At 45.4% G+C, this 24,292-nt stretch overlaps 1 protein-coding gene across 2 annotated transcripts in view; it reads right to left on the bottom strand.

Moving 5' to 3' along the window:
- Nucleotides 1–3,063: 3,063 nt before the first annotated feature.
- SH3GL3 (SH3 domain containing GRB2 like 3, endophilin A3) overlaps nt 3,064–24,292 on the bottom strand; it is a 134,896-nt gene continuing 113,667 nt past the window's right edge. For both annotated transcript variants that reach the window (XM_035024247.1, XM_035024248.1), the window contains one exon: nt 3,064–3,709. In XM_035024247.1, coding sequence (XP_034880138.1) covers nt 3,504–3,709 — 206 coding nt within the window. In that variant the 3' untranslated portion in view covers nt 3,064–3,503. The remainder of the gene's footprint in view (nt 3,710–24,292) is intronic.

The following is a 24,292-nucleotide window of genomic DNA, read 5'->3' as shown; positions in this document are numbered from 1 at the left end:
TGTATCTTTGGGGTAAATACCCAGTAGTGCAATTGCTGGGTCATATGGTAGCTCTTTTTTCAACTTTTTGAGGAACCTCCATACTGTTTTCCAGAGTGGCTGCACCAGCTTGCAGTCCCACCAACAGTGTAGGAGGGTTCCCCTTTCTCCACATCCCCGCCAACATCTGTCATTTCCTGACTTGTTAATTTTAGCCATTCTGACTGGTGTTCTTTGGGCCATTTTTAACTGCTTATTATTGACTTGTGAGAATTCTTTACATAGTCTGAATATAAGTCTATAGTCAGAGATAATATGTATTTTGACTATTTTCTTCCAGAGATGTATTGTGAATACTTTCATCTGTGGTTTGTCTTTTTATTACTTTTTTAAATGGTGTTCTTAGATGAGCAGAAATTTTTAAATTTTTTTTTTAAGTAGGCTCCATGCCCGGTGTGGAGCCCAAGGCAGGGCTTGAACTCATGACCATGAGATTAAGACCAGAGCCAAGATCAAGAGTCAGACATTTAACTGATTGAGCCACCCAGGCACCCCAGAAATTTTTTATTTTAATGAAGTCTAATTTATCAGTTTTGTTTGTGGGGGTTAGTGCTTTTTTCTGTCCTAGGAATTTATGCCCACTTTCAGGTTATGAAGACATTTTCCTATGTCTTCTTCTTCTTTTTTTTAAGATTTATTTATTTGAGAGAGAGAGAGAGCGTGAGAAGCGGAGGGGCAGAGAGAGAGGGAGAGAGAGAATCCCAGACTCCATGCCCAGCACAGAACCTGATGTGGGGCTCAAACCCATGACCCTGAGATCATGACCTGAGCTGAAACCCAGAGTCAGATGCTTAACCGACCAAGCCACCCAGGTTCCCTGAGAACAGACATTTTAACAATATTACTATCTCTGTCCATTTATTAGCTCTTCGATTTTTATATGCAAAGTTGTGTAGTTCTCAGTGTCAAGGTTTTGCATATCTTTTGTTCAAATACTTTCTAAGTATTTTGTACTTTCTGCTGCTCTTATAAATGACATTTTTTATTATTAAATCTAACATTTAATAATTGCTTCCAGTATATGAAAACATATTGATTTTTGTATGCTATCTCATGATCTTAATAAATTTGCAGTATACATATTATTATACATACTACTATATATGTTAACATATAAATATATATGTATTGTTCTACATTTTTTTGTAGATTAAGAATTTTTTACATATTCAATCTTGTTTTCTGCAGAAAAAGACAGTTTTATTTCTTGCTTTTCAATCTTTAGGCCATTTTTTTTCCTTGCCTCATTGTATGGTTATAAACTCATTTTAAAAACTGTTATAAAGGGTATTTCTTATAAATACTCCATTTTCCCTTTTATATAGGTCTGACTGGCCTTCTGATAACGTGAGTCTTCTTTGAACTATGCTCATCTTCATTCCCCAGATAGAAATACCTTTTCCCCATTCTCCCAGTTTCTATGAGGAGCGATTTTCTCCAAATAATCCTAGCTAGTTGAGTTACCGTGCTTGTGAGTCTGGGTTAGAACCGGGCCCAAGTACCATAGCCCCTCCTTGGAAGCTGGCCTGCATGCAGGGAATGTGCATTCTTGACCGTTGGCAGCCATGGTTAAAGGCTCTGTCCCTCTAAGATAGCGGGTGATGACAGTCCACCCCTCCCAGACTGGACTAGGTGAGTAGGTCTGATCCCTTTGGGGCTCTGTTAGCAGATGCTTCTGCTCTCATCCTAAGCTACATATTCTGATACAGCCTTTTATGATGCAGGTTACATACTGGCTCTTACCTGTTTTAACCCTTGACTAATGTCAGTTTATTTCGAACTTACAAGGGAAAGAGGGGAGCCATTTACTGAAACCTCACAAGACCGCCCCCCCCATCTATAACTGCAGTTACAGTTAGCTGCAGTTACTTCAAGTACTGTTTATTAACTCAGTTAACTGCAATTAGTTTATTTCCCAAACAAGATATGGAAGCATATTACAGGCATTAAGAATGGCTCTGGACTTCTCTTCGATAAATTTCAAATATGGCAGCTGGAGACGGAAAGCTGATGGGGTATAAAAAGCTACTTTGTGAGTATGTGGGGGCAAACACATAGGATGGGAGGTAGCGTGGGAGAGAGGTGAACACAGACATGGGAGGGAGACTACCTAGGTCAGGAGCCCAGCTCTGGCATTTCGTGACCATGTGACTGTGGACAGATTACTCAGCCTTGCTGCATCTCAGTTCTCTTATCTGCAAAATGGGTTGTTATGAGGATTGAGTTTATTCATTTAAATGCTTACAGTAGCACCTGGCACGCAGTAAGCACTCAATAAGTGTTAGTCATTATTATTATTTTATTATGGACGCTATATATACAACTGCTTTAGAGAAGATGTCGGGGAAGGGAGCTGGTGGGAAAAGAAAGGAGGAAAAATGTCCAGGATGTTGTTGTGATTTTACTGATGTACCAAGGACCCAGAAGACTGAGAAGTCTGGTTTTGGTCACCTTAAACCAACCTGGCCGCTGGGCATTTGTTACTAATGTCAGTGAAAAGCAAGGTCCAGCCGGGTGACCTCAGTGGGCACCTCAGTGGGCAGTGGGGTGCGGTTCAAACTCTGCCTCTCACACCACCGGCTCTTGGATCCTGGGCAAGCCGTCCGATGAGGATACCCGCCCCTGTGAGGGCTGTGGCACCCCTGGATCCAAGTGCACGATGAGTGCATACTCTGAGCGAGGCCAGGGGCTGGCTCTCTGAACCCAAGCGGTCTCGTTACCGTGCACTCAACCTGACTCCTGATCCTGCTCCCTCCTGAGCATGCCAACAGGACCTGCGTGAAATACCTACCCAACATTGGGCAGCAGCAGAAGGTTGTGTTACGCTCTCTTTAAATAAACCTGGCAGTGCATGGAAGAGTCTTCTATCCCTGACTTGGAAGGAGGGCGTGCTGTGTTCGAATCGGGGGACAGTGAAGGCCCACTCTCAGACCTGCTGACTCAGGAAGAAGCATCCACGCATCCACACTGGCGCTTAGAAGTCCACTCAACATTAAGAATAACCAAGGCTTTTCGCCAACATGGTACGGTGTGTCATATTTATTGGGCGATTCACAGTCAGCTAAAACATAAGGAAAGACCAGATGACATCAGTAATGTCAGGAAACAAAATATTTAGCATTTCTTAAGTTTCAGATTTTGCATTCCGTTGCAGCTGAGGGATATAAACGGGCAATTCATGGACATAACTGCAATTTATTTTTAGCAACAAGAAGCACATTCATTTATTTGACCGATGACTTTTAGGACAATAAGCAAAAAAAAAAGAAAACTATAGTTTCATGTAGCTAAGACGGGAAAATCATTTATACAAATGAAACAGATACAAAATACATTACAAAGAGAAAGCACAAACAAAAGTCATTAAGTTGGTCCAAGAACAAGGATGTCACAGACACACTGAGAGAACACTGGTGTGAATTCATTTCAGTTATGAAAGTATGTCCAAAGTGTGAGTTACACATTTACTGAGGTAAAGGCACGATCACTTCAACATAATTAATGGGGAAGAATCCAGATTCCCCGTGTAGCAACCCTTCATACCAGTTTTCATCTATTTGATTGGTTAATGTAATGATGTCCCCTTCTTTAAATCCTAGTTCTCCTTGGTTTTCTGGCTCAAAATCATAGAGACCACGACAGCAGGGCTGGTCCTTGGGAACGTTAGAACCTGTCCACATCATATGGAGACAAAAAGTACGGGTTAACATGACACATTATCCTTGGAGGAGCAGGGAGCGGAGAGGTCATGAACAGCAGGTCCCCGCCTTCCTCCCCACAAGGCGGGCTCGGCCCCGCTCCCAGGGGCTGGGCTCGCCGTGTCTGTCCCAGCGCCCCCAGCCAGAGGATGCCCTCGCTGACCCCCCGGGCCCACGGCTTTTGGTTTTTCCCTTTGGTACTCCCTTCCTTCCAGAGGAGTCAGGCCCAGCCCACCTCCCTGAAAGCCCGGAGCCGAGGGGGACACAGAATTCCAAGGCCCAACCCCTGCCCTCAGGGAGCTGATGGTTTCTTTGTGGACACCGGACAATGCGTGTGCGACATTTAAAGGGCACAGATGAGGTGGGGAATCACTTAAAGCTCAGAAGCTCAGAGCAGGAAGAAGCAGGAATGGCCTGGGTGGTCGGGACGTCCTCCCGGAGCTGGTGACCAGGAGCTGGAATGAGGCAGGTGTGACACGGGAGAGGATGGGCCAGCTATTCACGGCCCAGCCTGACATGCTGGGCTCACTGTATGAAGCCAGGCGTTCTCAGAATAACATTTTTCAAATAGTTATTTTTTAATTTCAAAACTAAAACCTGGCAATAGTAAGAAAGGGATGGAGGAGGGAAGGAAGGAAGGAGGAAGGAAGGAGAGGGGGAAGGAGGGAGGGTGGGAAGGGAGGAGAAAAGTATGCAAAACTGAGAAAAGTCAGCTGTAACCCACTAACCCAGAGACAACCAATGTTAAACTAACATTTTGGTGGACAAGCTTCCAGGTATCTTGATGAACACATCTGTTGTATGTATTTACATAAATACATTCTTTTCATCAAAGAACATTCCTATACATATAATTGTGAATCTCTTTCCAGAATACTTTTAATTGCTGACCAGCCATCAACTCTCTCAGTATGACATAATTTCTTTAACCCACTTCCTATATCGCTGGATAGATAAGGTCCTTCCTTCCCTTCTCTCTCTCTCCATCTCACTCTTTTCTTCTTTTTCTTTTGTTCTCTTTAGGCTTTCCTAGAGAACTCTTCGAAAAACATCCCAATGCATGTTTATTTACAAACATGCACAATCAATACCTGAAGGTAAACCTCAGAAGGGGATTTACTATTCATAGGACATAAATTTTTCCAAGACTTTCAACTTTTACTGTCAATTTATTTGTCTATTGTTTTTTGTCTTAACAGTTTTAGGAGCCCCTTAGAAAATGTCAAAAATATTTTTTATATTTATCATGTTTTCTTCCATTTGTTTTTGGAGCATGTCCTGGGGATAGGGCAGGGAAGGGGATTTCTGGTGCACATAGAGAATACATACAGAAATCTTAATCAGCACAAACTCATCCACCTTTCCATCCCTATTTTCTCCTCCACATACATACATACATATATATATGTATTTATATGTATATATGTATATTTATATGCATGTATGTATTTATATGCATTCAGTTGAATGCATCCCAGGAATGATTTAATTTTTTCATGTGAAAATTTTTACTCTTAATTCCATTGAGTTTTGGCAAACAGAGGCATTATTGATTTTGACGATGCTGAAGCAGTTCTCTCAAGACAACTTATCAAAGGACCCATTCATTCTTCCTCCACTGACTTCAAATACTACTTTTATCTTCATCATATATTTAATGATCATGTGCACTTGGGTGTATTTCAGGATTTTCTATTTTTTCCACTGACACATTTAGGTAACTGTAACGATGTATCATTTTAAATATTGTAGCTTTAAAGTAAGTGTTAATAATTAATAAGGTGGGCGCCTGGGTGGCTCAGTTGGTTAAGCGACTGCCTTCAGCTCAGGTCATCATCCTGGAGTCCCGGGATCGAGTCCCGCATCGGGCTCCCTGCTCAGCGGGGGGTCTGCTTCTCCCTCTGCCCTCTTCCCTCTCATGCTGTCTCTCATTCTCTCTCTCTCAAATAAATAAAATCTTTAAAAAATAATAATTAATAAGGTAAGTTCTTCATTTCCTGTTCTCATGAAATCACTCCACTCCATAAACGTCAGTATCATTGTACTGAGTTTCCCCCCATAAAAATCTCATTTTGGGGGCACCTGGCTAGCTCAACTGGTACAACATATAACTCTTGATTTCAGGTGGTGAGTTTAAGCCCCACATTGGGCACAGAGATTACTTTAAAAAAAAAAAATCTCATTTTGATGTTAACTGGATCATATTTTTTTAATATTAAGATTAGTTTTAGAATATTCTTTCCATAGATGTATTTATTTGCATAGGCAGGGGGAGAGGCAGAAAGAGAGAGAGTGTCCTCAAGCAGACTCCCTCCCTAGCATGGAGCTGACATGGGGCTTGATCCCAGGACGCTGAGATCAGCACCTGAGCCGAAATCCAGAGTCAGCTGCTTAACTGCCTGAGCCACCCAGGCAGCCCTAGAATATTTTTAATGAGTGATGACCACTGCAGGCCCTAGAGGAACCACTTACTCGTGGGTGATACTTTTATCCTAGAGCTAGACTGGGTTTGTTACTGTTTAAGAATTTTGCATCTGTATTTAAAAGTGAAATCACTCCCACTTTATATTCTGGTCAGGCTTTGATATCAGAGCATGTCAGCTTTTATAAAATAGACCTTTTTTTCTATTTTCTAAAATCTTCGAGGTTGAAGATTTGAAAAAACTTGCCCCCAATTATCTTGGCTTATGGATTTCTGCATGTAGAATGCTTTCTCCGACAGTTTATGATAGTGACCTAAGAGTGCCTGGGAAGGAGAGGGGGTCATCCCCGTCCAGGTCACCACAGCCTCTCACAGGGACGTGTGGCCTCAGTGATTCTCATGATTCCGAGCTGAGGCAGGAGGATGAGGAGCAGAGAGGCTACCCCGGCCAGGGGAGGTGATGCCCGACCCAGAGAGGTCAAGGGCATGGACCACTGGTGAGTTCAGAGCAGACATGACTGTCCCAGGGAAGATGGAGCTGGAAGGAAGCCAAGCCCCACCCCATGAAGACGACACACCCTGTCTACCCAGCAACCACCCCACGGGCAGAGGCGACCGCCGGAAGGCAGAACAGGCCATCCAGAAGGAGACCGGGGAGGCCCCCACACTACCCACAGCCAACTCGTCACGGCCCAGTTTCTCTCGCCACGCCAGCAGAGCGAGGTCTGCAAAGATGCGAAGCAGTGTCCCAGGGCTGGACCATGCCAGGTGCACGGTCCACGTCCTTTAAGACGAGCCGAATCCCCACACAGGACTGAAATATCCGTGTATGTCATCTCACCTCTGCCATCCTATTTTACGCTTTCTGTTCTTACTGCCTTTTTCTGTGATTATGAAACATCCTTCTTTCTTTGTCTCTCTCTACTTTTGAGAGTCGAAACAAGTTCTGCTAAAGATTATGTTCCTTCCTCACCAAATCTTTCATGTCCCCGTAAAGAGAATATAAATTTGGGTATTTCTCTGGTTGGTCAAAGAAGAAGCCCCTCCTGGGCAGCAAATCCCTGCGTGGGACCCGTTTGTCTCTCTGACGGACGGGGAGGCCCTCCTTCAGTGCCAGCCCCGCTCCTGACCTTTGCCAGCACTCTGTCCACACCCGGGTGGGAGTGGAAGCCAGGCACTCCTTCACTTGCGGGCTGTTTATCAGTGAAGTTCCCCAGTGGGGCTAAGATGGCCCCGCTGTCTTCCCGTCATCGTGGCTCTCAACATGGCAGCAGACTAAAAAGCTCACTGCTTTTAGTGAGCTTTCATTAGCCTCGGGCCAATTAAATCAGAAGCTCTGGTGGTGGGACCTGGGCCTCAGGAGTTTTAAAAATTTTCAGGTGTCTCCACTGTCCAAGGGAGGTTGTAAATCACCCGCTGAACAGCCTTTCCCTCTGCTTTCTTCAACCAGAGCTTGGGAGTGTCGAGGAATTTCAGCTGGTAGGGAAAGGGAGGAGACCCACTTCTCCCTCTCTGGAGAAGAAGCTCCTTCCCACGTGGTAACTTCCAGGTAGATGAGCCTTTTAGAACCTAAATCCACATGCACTATCGTCTCTAGAACGTATGTGATGTTTCTAGCATTTGGATGGCTCCTTCCATGACATACCTCCATCCCACCCCAACTTTGTATATTCCTTTTGTCCTAATGATGGCCGTGGAAGGACTTCAACACGGAGGTCCAGTTCATTATCTTGAATTTGAACAGAACGACATTCAGTTGCTTCAGAGCATTGGGAAATGGAGTGTTTAGCATGCAGAACTTTTCATTTTCCTTTGGAAATGCAATGCCTAGATGGGCGAGCTGGGGTACTGGAAATCCATACCAACCTGGGCTGTTGAGTCAAAGTCAACTTTATTAACGAATACCTGTTTTAATGTGGTCTATAAAAGTGATTACTATCCTTTTAGCAAGTCTTGCTCTCCCGGCGCATTGAACAGGGAGATGGAGTCAGGTGCCAAACCACACGGTCGTCTTGGAAAGCATTTCCATGAACATGAAATGTTAGTGCTATGAGGGTATTTGGTGGTCTTCCATGGACCGTTCTCTTTTTGAAGAAGAGGCAGTGATACCTCCAAGAGGTCATTAACAGCCCCAGGACTAATGGCAAAGCCAGAACCAGACACCAGGGCTCCCAGCCTGGGATCCATCCTGCTGATGTCACCTCCTACATGATCTGTGACGCCGCTAAGGGTTGCCAAGACATTTTATGGGCTATCACACTGACTACGGGTCTAACTACATCTATTTTTTCCTCCCATTGACTCTGCAAGCTACCTACCTGCAGTGACTAAAATCAATGCTGAATGGCAGGCACGCACTCACCCTACCCACCAGCTGCATGCACATAAATGTGCACTCCCGGCACACACACTGAACAAATCAGGGAAAAGACACATTACTCACTTCGCACTTCATTTATTCTAGGCAAGGGACCATTGCCACACTGCCCACTTTGATTTTCTAAGAGCTGGAAAGCGACCAGCACTCATATCACACTCCATCAGCAAGTGAACCCAAAACATGGCGTCTCTCCTGAGAGGCGGTGGGGTGGCGTAATGATGCAGTCCAAAGTCCCCTGACTCAGGTAAGACGTGAGCACCTGGCTCTCCGGCCAGCACCACACGCAGTTCTAACAGCACCAGGGAAACCCACGCCGACCAGAGCTCCGGCTGGCTGTCCTAAACTATGCAAGCAGGACCATATCCCGGAATATCATCCAGTGCGTTTGTCAAGCTGGGTCACTTCTGCTGTCGGGGGCCTTCCGCCCGAGGAGCTGTGGCCTCCCTTACTTTAGGGAGAGAGGAGACCCTGCACATGAACAACGCAGTCAATGTTACAACTTCTAGGTTCCAAAATCACGCCATTTCAGCTGCAAACTGGTGTCAAAGCCAAGGTTTACAGGCTTTCAGGCCCATGCCAGAGCCAGGTAGGCTTTAATGAGATTTAAGAGGCAGAGAGAGAGACAGACAGATAGGCTGACTTCTGGAGTCCAAGGAACCAGGATCTGAAGAACGCGGAGCATGGAAATTTTATTTCAAGCCGTGGAGAGGGAAGGGCTGTCTCCTGCCACCTGAGAAGACATAGAAGCTCTTTCTAGAGGCGGGAAGGGGCTGGAGAGAGAAGAGGGTGGGCAAGAAGGTTGAAATGCTCCCCTGATTCCACCCCGGGGCGGGGCGGGGGGTATTAGGCCCCACTTCCCACTGGAACTCTGGGAGAAGGCAGGTCCCCCAAGTGCTCTGAACCAACATGGTGGGGTGGTGTAATTATGCAGGAAGGGGCCTGAGGGAGCCACCCCTGTCTCCCCATGAACTGTGAACAAATCTTAAGTCCCCCCAGGAAGTGAGGAGGTGCTGGGGGGGGCAGCTGGACCAGAGATGGCCTGGGGGCAGGCACACAGGATGCAGAGACCCCACAAGCTAGAGCCAGAGGCTTGGACCACGGAGCCGGGCCTGGAGTGACAAGTTATCTCAGCTGTGTGAGCAGTTCAGACCCAGACCAGCCTCCTCACCTGCCACCATGACATCTGGGCAACGTCCCCTGATATCCGGGCACCGTCTTGGGCGAGAGGCGTGCGGAGGAGAGGGTCTGTGAGAAAGACCAACAGCCCTGACGGGGAGTCTCAACGGAACTGACTGGGTTTAAGTCCTAAATTGACCAAGTAATAAATGTATAGTCTACTTTCTCTTGAAAGAGACCGAGTTACCTTGAAATGGCAAGATTATGGTTTTTTTCCACCATTAGAAGAGATGGAAAAAAGATTAATTTTTTTTTCTTTTTCTTTTTTTTTGGCCAACAGCAGAAATGGAAAAAAGATTAACTTGTTTCCGCCACCGGTCTAAATGGAGACTCATAAGCAAGTTCAGTTCACTTGAAGAGAAGTAAAGTTTCTGCCCCCCGAAGTGATCACAGAGGAAGCTTCCCTCTCCACAAGAGAGAAGAAGTCAGAGGCAGCACGGACGGAGCCCACAGGGCCAGGCAGAACAGGCTGCCTCTCCCCAGAGACCAGACACAAACACCTGCACGGTGCCCGGGGGCCCGGTTTCCCACGACCGGAAGCCAGCACTTCTGCTGAAACCTTCCCGTAAGGAAAGATGGGTCCTCCCCAGTGTCCCAGCTCTGGGGACAACTCGTTCCTTTTGTCCCCTGGGGTCTTGCGGCTGCTGCCCCTTGACCGCCCGTGCACCCGGCGGCTGATGAGGAGGCCCGTGCTGTCCGGTCTGACGCCCCCAGCCCCAGCCTGGGCTGCCCAGCCAGGACGCTGCCTCCGCCTGCCCGCCCGCCCTGGCCGAGCGGTCGTGTTTATTTTCTCTTACTCCCGAGACCTGGCTTAACGTAACATGAGTAGAGGTGGGAAAAACACAGACTTCCTTGTTAAAGCACCGAAACAAAGATTATTTTAACAGAGAAAAGGGAGTGTCCCTGTTGAATATTTATTATTCAAGTTCTGATCCACCCCATTAGGAGAAAAAAAGAAACAAAGGACACCAGAACACAAGAGTTTCAAGGGGGCTGGTTGAGTACGTACTGCAACAGGAATGCACAATGGGTAGGGAAATCGCGTTCTCCCTAAAATACGTTTCCTTTCCCTCTCGGCAATAATGTGGCCCAGCTCCTAACAATATGGGGTCCCCTCTTACTATTTTCACAACACTGAAATTCTGGGGAGTGCCCTTCCCCACCCCACCTTCTGTTTCCCCAAGTCCCCGATGCAGAGGGCTATGCACTCATACAGAGATGCCTCGCACATCTCATCCCGGTGGTGGTCCCATGGTCCTCAGCCCCCGTCAGCAACGGGGATGACATCATAACCCTCAGTGCCAGGACAAAATTCTAAGTGCCTCACTGACATCAGTGGATTTACTTTGGTACTTTACTCCCCCCAGTTTGATGGATGGAGAAATTAAGGCATACACAGGTTCAAAGCAGTTCAGCAATGAGGCTGAGACTTGACCTCCATCTGGGCCCACAGTCTGCTCTTGATCTGAAAATCATTAGCCTGTGAGTTCATCCCCACTCAGTTTCTGAGCCAACCCCAAGCCGAGGGTGGGGGTGAGGGTAGGGAGCGGGGTCTATCAGTTGGGCTTGGTGAGCCTGTGCGTCCTCAGCTTGGCATGCTCTGGGGAGCTCCCAGGCCCTGCAATGCTCTTTGGGAGCATTCTTCCCTAAATCCCTCCCTGGTCCTCAAAGGTCTACCCAGGTCCCACATACTCCAGGGATGTCCTTTGGGTACTTATTCTCTGTCCTGTTTTCTTCTGCCTGAGCCCCTGCTTCAAAGGAGCAGCTCAGGCTTCAATTAAAAAACAAAAAAAACAAAGCAAATACTGGAGTAGACTCCGGGTGGTGGATTAGCCACCAGAGTGGACGTGGCATCCGATGAGCCTGGCATTTCTGCAGCCCGGTCTACTCCTGTGCTCTCTCCCCGCTTCCTTTGCCACGTGCCAGGATCTGGGGGCTGGTTCTCCAGGGCTGGATTTCTCCTCCTGGTGCTGACTGCCATGGATGGGGAGAGGCAGGGAGTGGTCGGCACGACAGGGGGCATCCTTCTCTCGGTAGCACGAAAACATCGCCACTCTTTTGCTGGACTTAAACCTGGGTCCCTTTCAGACCCTCAAAGGAGCCCCCTGCTCACTCTTCTCTGCCTGCCCTGACTCTGGGGATTTCATTCCCTGGAGGGACCCGGGACAGAGCATCCCCACTGAAAGGCAAGCTATGATGCCCCCCACTCCCCCACTCCTGTTTTTTGGAAGGGAAAGGGGACAGAGAGAGAAGTGATTCATAAACTGCTATCGACGTGCGTGCCTATCAGGGAACGAGGTATGGCGTCTGCTGAAGCTACTGACCTGAGGAGGCTCTTTGTCTTTTAGTAAATGCCCCCGACTGCTGTGCCTTTTGACTTTTTGTTCCTGCTTTTTTTTTTTTTTTAGTCTTTCTCTTGCCTCCCTTGTCGCTGGGCTGCGACCTGTCACTTTTCTGCCGTCAGTGGGCCTTCCCGAAGCAGTCCCTCGGCCTTCCTAATCTGCTGCTTCCAGTCTGCTGTAGGCTAAGAAATCAGATAACCAGTTAGGTAACACGAACAGCCATCAGGGGGTGGGCTCTTGCTCGGCGGCCAGCACCGGGTGGGCCCAGCACCTCTGATCGAGGTGATCTTAGAATAACCCTGGGTGGTCAGGGTGGTAATTCCTGTTCTCTCGAAGGGGAAACTGAGACCCAGAAGGAGGGAGTGAGAGCCAGGACCTGGGCCTCCCTGTGACCCCACAGCCCACCTAATGGTGAGGCCGGCAGGTGACACCCATCTGGGCCGGGTAGGCTCACATTCTGCCCACTTCCCGGTCTGAAGTCTGGAAGGTCACGCACCCGTGGGGCTGCTGAGGAGCAGAGAGGAAGTTTCCTGTTAACGGGTGGAGTTACCCCCACCGAGAATGGGACCCGAGCCTCCCTCTGGAGGGAGACCTGGCCATGCCTGCAACGTAGGATGACAGGGTAGTTCACCTCTTAACACACTGGGGCACAGAATGGATTCACACTTTCCAATTTATTTCCGGTTCAGACTCCTCTCAGACACTCAATGAGTGCGTACTCCCTCCCGGCCAGGCACCCCACTCAACCTATGAGATACCGTCTCTTTTGAATTAGAATGAACATTTTTGGTTCAAATTGTAATTTCTCTTTTCCCGATCTAAAATCTCAAGCACTCGCAGAAAAATTCTTTGGAAGCTAAACACCGTCCCTTCAGCTGACCCAGACACAGCACTGGTGCGGAATTGTAATAAATACCATGAAAACCATTTTGTTCACCACCGCTAACATGCTATTTTTGTCCGCTGGTAATAAACTACATGGGAACTTCAGATCCCTGGTTTCTAGCTCTGGATTAGGTCACCCCTGGGCCCTGATTTTCTTACCTGCAAATTTTATGCCTTAATCTATGGTTAATGCTATGGATTGAATGTCTGCATCCCCTCCGAATTCATATGTCGAAGCCCTAATCCCCGGGGCAGTGACATGTGGGTCTTCGGGAAGGTGATTAGGTTCATGAGGGTGACCCTCCTGAATGGGACAATGCTGCCCTATCAGGACAAGAAGACGGCCCTCCGTGAACCAGGAAGCGGACCCTCACCAGACGCAGCATCTGGTGGCACTCTGATCTCGGATCTCCCAGCCTCAGCACTGGGAGAAATAAGTGTTTGTTGTTCGAGCCCCCTGGTCTGTGGTATTCTGTTATAGCCGCCCAAGCTAACTAAGACAAGTAAAGTACTAAATTACTATGAAAAGTCTAGTGAAAGCCTACGAACTGTCTTTCTAGAAACAGGAACACTGTATGTGTCCACAGGAGATGTGTTTTATTGAAATCCCTTGTCAGGGAAACTCAAACTTCATCATTATACTGTAACCCATAAAAATAAGCATGTGTGATTTGTTTTAACCTGAATTCCAATCCTCCACAACTTACACGGGCTGCAGGAGATGGGTGTGAGCAATAAGCTTTGTGCGCCCCCACCCTTGCACAGCCTTGCTTGTCCTGAGACGTTATCTCCAAAGCTTCCTGGGACCACCAGGTCCCATGTTTGTGGGCTGTCTTTGGCACTCCGAGTGAAGGGAGAGCCGAAGACACACTGTGGCCTTAATCAGAGGTGGCTTCCTGGCCAATGGCATGGAGTTCAAGCTCGCAGATGGGTTTTGTTTGGCTTGCTCCTTGCTCCATACAGTGTGGCTTAGTTACCAATATCTAAAAATCAGGAGCTTGCATGTAAACAAATATATGATTTCTGGCTTCTCTTGAAAAATCAGAAAGGCCGGCTCTTCTGGGCCCATATTCCTGGGCAACAAACAGCTGCTTCTGACAGCCAGTGCCCCTTTGGACAGGGCAAGTATTTGGCACTTGGCTATAGACTCACCTCTTCCCTTTTGTGCACCTGTCGTGGAGGTCCGGTGACAGCCACCTGGTGCCAGGTCTGACCTGGCACTGCTTTCTTACGCTTCCCCAGTGTTTCTCACCCCCTAATCTGGCATTGGGGTTTACAGCTGGGACCACACCCACAGGACAACTCCAGGGGGTCATTCTCGTGGATTCAAACATAAAGTCCTCTGGGACTGTGCCCTATAGCTGCCCTATGTGTTATCCCTGGAAACATCGACTTCTACACGATTTTTAAAAAACATAAGTACCTATATTAATATTTAGGTGATGAGATGATGGCATTTCAAATTTTAACCTAAAGACCAAATACATCATCATTGCAGAATATCAAAATTTTTAAATAGGCGGCATTTGAGATAATAAAATCATGCCATCATTTCAGCCATGTGGTATTAAAGTTCCCACTGCTAAATTAGAAGTTACACCTTACGGCTTTCCGAAAATTCTTTTTACAGACTGTTTAAAAGAATTACAGAAAGCCATTCCCTGCAGTGAGAAAGCCTTTCCCTCTAAAGCTTCCTTGGGGATGAAAAATAAGAGAAGGACTCTTCCCCTTTCCTGAACCAGTGGCTACTGAGCAACAATAAGAATCATAGCTCACATTTCATCGTTTTAAAGAAATATTTTTTTAAACAGAGAACATATAAAATGTTCAATCTGTGCACCTCTCAAGTTTTTAAGAATGCTAAATACTCATAAAATAGAACTGCAGCAGCCATAGCATTGAGAGGGGAAGAAACTTGCAATGTGTTCAGTCCAATCACTTCATTTAGGGACAAGTTCAAATCCGCCCAGAGAAGTTAAGAAACTCACCCAAAGTCACACAGCTAATGAGTGCCAGATTCTGAGCTATACTGCAGGACTCCTGTTTCCTTGTTTCTCTCTTGTCAAAATAGTGCTGACCGGCCCACGGCTGATAATGTACAGAAATGCATATGGGGGGAGGGCTGGTGAGAGCAAAACAAACCAGAAAGCTATGGGAAGGAAAGAAGAAAAAGCAAGAAACAACCTGGCCACTGAGCAATCATTGCTGTCCCTGCTGAGTGACAATTTTAATTTCCTCTTTGGAAATTTAGGTAAAAAAAAAAAAAAAGCATATATTTCTATTCGCAAAGTGCTCGTCTTCTTCAAGTTTCGAACTTCACACTTGACTTTTGAATAAATGTTTATTTTCTAATGTAATCCCAGAGATTTTTGCTCTGATGAGGCGAACGACTCAGACTCTAGACATTATTTCCGAGCCCCTTAGCAGTGTTAAGAACTTTATAAAAGTCTCTTTTATACCTGGAGGGAGTGAGAATGTCCTCATAGAAGCCATTTGAGAGATTTATTTTGCCTCGCTCTGAAATACCCATAGTGCACACTTGGAACCCACACGTGTTCACTACCCTCAGCCTTCCATATTTTCAAAGTCGACCTCAAGCTGGAACGTATTAACCCTAAGTTGTAATTATATAAAGTGACACCCTCTTTAAGAACTTAAATGGGGGAAAAAAAAACCCTCATAAATAAATGAGTTGATAAAAAATGCAAAGTATACTTTTTCTAATTCCGTAAGTGACAACGAGGGGCCAGATACCCATGAGCTGGGGCGGGGAAGACGTGTGAGCCTAGGCTGCAAACTCCTCCACTATTTTCTTCAAAACCGAGGGTTTTCTGGGAACAATGCAGGCACACATTTCAGTCCGGGGGACTTTTCTTGGCCCTGTCATCTCTTTGGGGACACGGGAGCAGCACATGCTGATGAAGCGTGGTGACCCCACGTGCCTGAGCTTGGACGGGCTGTGTGTCCTCCAAGCCAGGGCTGAACTTGGTTCTGCCTGCAATCCATCATCTCAAGATGTGACTTCCACCGCCCGCACCCCCTTCCCTGCTCCTGGCTCACTTTATTCTTTCTCTTAGGCAGCGAGAAGTGTATTATCAAAGATTCCATCTCAGTCCCACAATGGATTCTGCTTAATTGACCTGCATCCTTTCATCTCCCTCTTTTCTGTTTCTTTAGAAAGAAATGATGAAGAAAATGTTCTTGGAATGCGTTCCTGGCACAGTCCCGTGAGCTTTGCTTTAAATTGTTAGTGAAATGCTTGACATTTTTCCTTTACTTTATAAACATTATGTGCAAATCAGTCAGAATCCTAATGGAAAGTAATTTCCCATTAATACAGGCTATAAAATGCCATTTTCTTTTGAAACTATGCCCCAGAAACAAACAGTACAGGACCGCTTTACGCTCGCAAATTCCGCCCACAAATCACCGCAGCCCAATGCTGGAGTCGGGGGCTAAAGCCACTGCCAAAGGGCAATTTCAGAGAGGCCGCCTGGGAAGGGCCGTGGTGGAGAGTCCAGCCATTGGACACAAAGCCTTCGGAAGAGCCGTCTTTTGCACATCTGTGATCTCTGGCTGACCATCGCTCTTCTAACAACTTAATCTGCCCAGGGACCTAGCTACTGGCCAAGAAGGAGGGGACAAAAGCAATGACATGCGCAGTCTGGATGAGAAAGCCAAAGAACTCACTGCCCTATCAGCATTTTCTTCTTCCAAGTGAGATGCAGACTCCCTTTGCAACCACTTGCTGGCTACGGATTCCCCGCCATCAGGAATCTTGGAAATAAATCATTCCCAATGCTCTCGTACATTTTAAATGTTCCCCAGTATTCCTCCTTAAGGATATAAAGTGAAAATCTAGAAGGTAAAGGGTCCAGCTCTGCTACTTACGGCCTCTGCGGCCTTGAGAAAATCTCACTTAACCTCTACGAGCCTCCACTTACTCATCTGTAAAAGGGGCATAATAACCGCATGAGAAATGTGTAGGAAGTCTTTAGTACATTAGCTGACCCATAGTAAGTACTCGGTAAGTGCAACTGCTGTATTTTTTTTTTTTTAAAGATTTTATTCATTTATTTGAGAGAGAGAGAATGAGAGACAGAGAGCACGAGAGGGAAGAGGGTCAGAGGGAGAAGCAGACCCCCGCTGAGCAGGGAGCCCGATGCGGGACTCGATCCGGGACTCCAGGATCACGACCTGAGCTGAAGGCAGTCGCTTAACCAACTGAGCCACCCAGGCGCCTGCAACTGCTATATTGTTACATTATTATTGTTACTATTTTATTTTCTACTGTTACCACTTCCTTGCAATATTGTTATGGCCATGAAATGAGATATATATCTCTCATCATCAGATAATATATACCTGGCATATTTTTGGCACTCAAATGCTATGTCCTTATGCCCTTGAGTGATACTTTGGTTAAAATACTTCTTCACTATTATAGAGGACCACACTTCCCACACTGCCAGTCTGAGAGGTCCAAGTTAGTACCGCTACAGGTAGATGAGGACACCCTTCGTCAAAGAAGAGCTGAGTTCTCCCTCGATGAGAGCATGGCAGCCCGGGAGCTGGACCCTCGGTTCTGGGGTCTGCTAGCTGTGCTCCACTCAGATACAACAGACTGCGGGGAGGGCGGGCAATGGGCAGCCTGGGGTTGGATGCATTTTCAAAGTTTTTACTTAGTTTTTCTTTTAAAGATTTATTTATTTATTTGAGAGAGCGAGAATGAGAGAGAGAGAGAGTACATGAGAGGGGCGAGGGTTAGAGGGAGAAGCAGGCTCCCCGCCGAGCAGGGAGCCCGATGTGGGACTCGATCCAGGGACTCCAAGATCATGACCTGAGCTGAAGGCAGTCGCTTAACCAACTGAGCCACCCAGACACCCACTTAGTTTGTTTTTCTACCCAGCTTCTTTCCAAACAGAAATTTTGAAGTGGCTTACAATAACACACATATTCAGAATACAGTGTTTCTGGACCAGAAGTCGAAAAGCAAAGCCACAAACACTAGGGAAACAATAGATTTTCATCCAAACAAGAGAACTTTCAAGAGTAAAAGGAGGGCATTATTAAAAACTAAACTAAAGCGACAGACACAGGACTGTCTTGGGGCAGTTCGCTTGCGCCTTTGCCAAGCGAACGAGGATACATGGTGGCCCTGACGTAAGGGGAGGAGGGGAGCGTGAGGCGGCTGCATGCACGTCAACGGTCCCTGTGCTGGTCCTTCGCATCTGGCACTGAGCTTCCCGGGGGCCAGGGAAAACAGGGAACAAAATGTGGTGCACAGGGGCGCCTGGGTGGCTCAGTCCTGGGATCGAGCCCCACATCGGGCTCCCTGCTCCGTGGGAAGCCTGCTTCTCCCTCTCCCACTCTCCCTGCTGGTGTTCCCTCTCTGTCAAATAAATAAATAAAATCTTTAAAAAAAAATGTGGTGCACAATTTCTTTAAAGAAGGAAGTATACCTTTTCTTGAGGTCCATCAATTTTCCATTATTAAATACATCTTTTATTCAAATATTAAAGAAAATCCTGAAAACAGGAAAATATCGCCCATAATCCTACTACCCTTTAACCTGGGCTACACACAGATGTCGACTTGCAAAACTGTCATCAAACTGTCATCACACTATACTTACAACTTGGTGTCTTTCTTTTCCCCTCAACCATCACACCATGAACATTTTTGTTTCTACCTAATTTCCATGTGAATGCATTTGAATAGCTACATAACATCCCATTTGATGTACCATTATCTACTTAACCAGTATCCTAGTATTGACAAATATCTATAAACAAACACCGGTCATTAGGTTATTTTCACTTCTGACTTTTCATGTCTCTAGACAGTGCTGCAACAGCTGGACGAATAGGCTATTGCTTAAATTACTTCCTTAGGATACATTTCTGGGAATGAAGCCACTGAGAATGCATAAACATTTTTATTAATTTCGACAGATACTGCTAAATTGATTTCCCAGTGAGTCACCCCAGGGCTCGGCAAACTACGTATGGCCTGCAGGCCAAATAATGTTTTAATGGAACACAGCCTTGCTCATTCATTTTCAGATTGTCTATGGCCGCTTCTAACGGAGTCACATGGCTACAATAGAGGTGAGCCCACGAAGCCTAAAGGATTTACCACTTGACCCCCGACAGAAGACATCTGCCAACTCCTAAGTTACCTTAACATGCATTCCCACTAGCAGTGTGGGCATGGGCGTCGGCCACCCCCTAACGGAAACGAATTACGTGGGACCCTACAGAGAGGTCAGTGGGAGACAGAACAGATGTTTTCTTCCTCAACAAACGTGTAGTAGATGTCCGCGGTAGAAACCACAAGCTAACCACCAAAACCCACGCTGGCTTTCTTCCCCAGGAATATGGACACAGGTAGGATGTGGCTCTCCAGCTTCCCTCTCCCTCCCCAGCCTTTGCAGCCAGGTACGGCCATCAGACTCTGCTCTTGCCAGGCTGGGAGTGGGAGTGATGTGAGCCATTTAGGGCTCATTTCCTAAAGAGGAATCTCCAGCCCACTCTTAATTCCTACCTTTTGAACCACTGTTTTTTGGAGTCTCTGTGGAACATTAACTACTCTTACCTAACACAACCTAGTGCCAGCAGTGGGGTGTTCTCACCATCAAGTTTGGGATGCTGAAGCAGTGGGCAGCCAGTGATGAGGAAGAAGCAGGTATAAGAGGCGTGAAAGCCGCTGACCCTCGTCAGGTCATGGCAAAACATTCAGTGAAACTGTTGCCTATGATACCTTTGAAAGCACACTGCATACCAGCAGCTCTGAAGAAAAAAGCTGGATAAAATAAAATGTTAGTGTACATGAGTCCTTCTTGGTGCATCCAGCAAATTATTATAAGAAAGACAAGAACTGCCTGGTTTGTAAGCAAAGATACAAGGGAAGAGAGAAAGATCAGAGGTGGGAGCCCAGCACATTGAGAAAACCTAACTGCTTCTCTGTCCCAAAGAACAGAAGACAAGCAGGCTGTTATTCCAAATCATTCTGAGACTCTCTAAGCCAAATGAAAGACCCAGTTCTGCAGCAAAGATGAAACAAAAGGCATTGCCTCCCCACTCCCACTCACCTACTGATTGAGACGGCCTCAGGTAGCCTCCATAAGGTAAGGAAGGCTAGGCAAGAAGAGGAAGAAAGAAGGTGGCCTTCAGGGTGGGAGGATGGGTTAGCCTGGTGATGGGTATTGAGGAGGGCACGTTCTGCCCAGTCGCGTGCGCACGCTCTCTCTCTCAAAAAAAATTGTGTATTTTCCATCATCATTAGTCTCCTGGTTACAGTCTCTATGGCATGCGGCACTAGTTTTCAATTTACATCTTTGACGTAACATTTCATTTAAAGTTATTTGCTCTCTCTTTTTCTCTCTCAAAAGAAAAATCTTTGAAGTTATTCGAATAAAATTGACTTCATTAAAATATTGTCAAGAGCACACCCAGGCATAGTACCCTGGAGAGTTCTTTTGTATCCTATTAGAATAATACCAGTTTCTGTCTTTTTTTTTTTTAAAGACCCCAAAGTGTAACCAGTGCTCGACAAAATAGGATTCTCTCACTCATGCAGTAGTCCACGATGGGTGGTGCTCCCTGACTGGGGGAGGGGCAGAGGGAGAGGGAGACTCCTCGAGCAGACTCCACGTCCACTGCGGAGCCAGATGCAGGACTCAATCCCTCGACCCTGAGATCACCACCTGAGCCGAAATCAGGAGTCAGACGCTTAGCTGACTGAGCCACCCAGGCACCCCCAAAATAGACAATTTTATTAAATTCAAGCTGGGTACTCTTGCCTGCAAAAAGGCTTTCAGGCCAACGCCTAACTTCTCTGCTAAAACCTGACATTAAAAATATTCAAGTCCCAAACTGTGGCTTTACCTCCTTGAAATCAGAACAATGAAAAAAGAATTGAGAACAGAATAATTGTCCTATGATATGATTCAAGGTTCTTGAGGTCTATAGTCACTCGGCATCCAAAGCCACCTCGGGCGACAAACAGCAGAGAGACGCGTCCAGGGGGACACACGCGCTGAAGGACCCGAGGGGGGTTGCTGCTGACACCACAGACTGAGTACAAGACTGCAGCCTTCCTTTCAATCTCGAATCATCATCAATCGTAAAATAGGTATTTTTAAAATTTCCCAAGTGACGTGGGGAAACAAGAATGAACACTGCTGGCAGCCAGAAATCGTGAAGAATGTGAGAAATAGCTGGAAAGTGGATATGGCAGATGGAAGAAATGAAGCCCAGAATGTTTCTCGAAGATGCTCCAGAAGTGGGCCCTGAGGATGCCCAAAGCCTAGAGTTGGTGGAAGTCATCCAGACTGGAAGCTGGATGACTGGCTGGCATTCTGGGAAAAGAATGGCCAGGTGAGTCCTCCCATCCCGGGTCTCCACCAAGCACCGGGGAGCCCAGGCATCTGCCTCCAGGAAGGAGACATGAGGACAGGGACCTGAACTACAAAGTCAGGGGAGTGAGGATGCAAACACCCAGAAAACCAGAAACCAATGCACCTCCCTCAGCAGAGCATCCCTTATTCCCTCACAACCAGGGGAGGTGGGCAGTGGTAATAAGACACACACATAGAAAGTATGATTAATATTCTTAGAGGGACATGAAGAATCTAATGACTTCTCAAATTGCATGTTAAAATTTAAAAATCTGACTACTGGTGTGATAAGCAGAGTAATAACCATCTCCCCACTCCCCACCCCAGATGTCCACATCCCAGAACCTGTGGATTCCTTCCTTACATGGCAGAAGGGGATCTGCAGATGTGATTAAATTATAGATCTCAAGACAGAATGATAACTCTGAATGACGTGGGTGGGCCCAATTTTATCACCATGTAATCACAAGGGACCTTAGAAGAGGAAGGCAAGAGAGTGAGAGTCAGAGAAGGAGGTAGGACAATGCAAGCAGAAGTCAGACAGCTTGGAAGATGGTCCACTGCTGGCTTTGAACATGGAACGAGGGGCCACAAGCCAAAGAATGCAGGCAGCCTCTAGAAGGTAGATGAGACAAGGTAACAGATTCTTCCCCAGAGCCTCTTGAAAAAACACCAACACCTTGATGTTAGGACTTCTAACCGCCAGAACCTTAAGACAGACAATAAATTTGTGTTATTTTAAGTTTATTCAATTGGAAAAAGAAATTCAATAGATGGGCTAAATAAATGAATAGGTACAAGGAAAAAAATACACAAGGTGAAATTTTCTCAGAGAACAAAGTAAAAAGAACAGAAATCTAGAAAGCAAGAAGGAAAAAATGAGCCAAAGAGAAAGACAAAAGTTTCAACATCTAATAGGATTTTAAAAAGAAAAAAATGAGAGAGAATAGATCAGGATATTTAAAGCATTAAAAAAAATTTCCCATCATTAAAAACAGTATGAGTTATCAAATTTAAATAAAGGTCAATGAGAACAAAGGGAGGGGAGGGGAATATAACCAATCTTCCCATAATTCTGATAGAACTGCCACAATTCTGATAGAATTCTGATAGAACAGGAAGAGACAACTTCATAATTACAGTCAGAGATCTCAATGCCCTTTGCCTGAAAATTAATAGAAAAGACTAGACAAAATATCCACAAGGTACAGGTGACTTGAACTATGTTATCAAACAATTTGACCAAATTGGCATTTGTAGAACCCTTCACCCAACAAGAACAGAATACACGTGCATTTCAAGCAAAGAACATTTACTAAGATGGATCGTATCCTGGGTCATAAAAAGGAAGTTTTAAAAAATTTTAAAGGGTACAAGTCATTTGGAGTATGTTATCCAAGAAAAATGGAATTAATTGGAAATCTAAAACAGAAAGATAGGGAAAACCCCCCAAATATATGGAAACTAAATAACATATCTCAAAATAAATCATGGGTTAAAGAGGATATCAAACATGAAACTAGAAACTATTTTTAGGAGGATGAAAATGAAGGCAACATACCAAGATCTATGGGGCACTGCTAAAGCAGTACTTCGAGGGAAAAACCAGCACTAAACACACAGATTAGGATGGAAGAAAGGACTCAGTGACCTCAGCCTCAACCTTAAGAAAGTAGATGAAGAGCAAATGAAATTCAAAGAAGAAACGGAAAATAAAGAGCAAAGTGCAACTCGATGAACTAGAAAACAGTAAACAATAGAGAATCAATGCAACAGAAAACTGGTTCTTTGAGATTGATACATCTATACACAGAGAGAAGACACAAATTTCCTATCAGAAAAGAGAGCAGTGACATCACTACAAAGTCTATATATAATCTTACAAGGAAAATAAGGGAATATATTAACAACTTTATCCCAATAAATCTGGCAACTTAGATGAAATGGACAAATGCCATGAAAGGCACAAACTACCAAAGCTCATTCAAAAAGAAACAGATAACCTCAATAGCTTCATATCTATAAGGAAATTTAATTTGTAGTTAAAAACCTTTGCACGGGGAAATATTTTAAAGAGTAACTTTACAGAGAAAGCTGACAAATACTGCCTCAGCCAGGTGGTCAGCAAAAGCATCGATTACAATTAACATGAATAGTAATATTTCATGTTGATACCCTGAGAATGGCACTTGGCCTCTGTGGTCTTCCAATTTCATATCCCAATTCCATATCACCAGTCTCATCATGAAAAAAAATATCAGACAAATCTCAACTGAAGGACATTCTACAAAATACCTGAACACTACTCCCCAAAGCTGCCAAGCTCTTAAAAACAAAGAAAGTCTTAGAAACCATCACAGCCAAGAGGAGTCTAAGCAGATATCATGACTAAATGTAATGCACTGGTCTTGGATGGGATGTTGAAACAGAAAAGGGACATTAGGTAAAAATTAAGGAAATCTGAATAAAGTACAGACTTTAGTTAATAATAATGTAGCAATACAGGTTCACTAGATGTACCAAACTCATAAGATGTTAATAATAAGGGAAAAAAATAATAAGGGAACAGTTTTGCATACATAGGAATGGTGTGTACTATCTCTGCAAATTTTCTATAAATCTAAAACTATTCTAAAATTGTCTTTAAAAAAAAAACTTTCTCACAAAGGGTTTATCCCATGAATATAAGATTGCTTTAATTAATTTAACATAACTCACCATGTTAACCAACTAAAAGAAAAAACATATTATCAATTCCATAGATGCCAAAAAAATTCATTCCTGATAAAAACTCTCAGCAAACTATGACTGGAAGGGAATTCAATCTGATAGAAGGCATCTATGAAAAACCTACAGCTAACATCATACTTAATTATGAGATACTGAACGCTACCCTTCTCACATCAAGAACAAGGCAAGCAGGTCCGCACCAACTATTCTATTCAACAT

This window comes from Mirounga leonina, unplaced genomic scaffold (assembly GCF_011800145.1).
Source record: "Mirounga leonina isolate KUSES-001 unplaced genomic scaffold, KU_Mleo_1.0 Mir_178, whole genome shotgun sequence".
In the NCBI taxonomy this organism is placed as follows: Eukaryota; Metazoa; Chordata; class Mammalia; order Carnivora; family Phocidae; genus Mirounga; species Mirounga leonina.
This window is presented reverse-complemented; position numbering and strand designations above follow the sequence as displayed.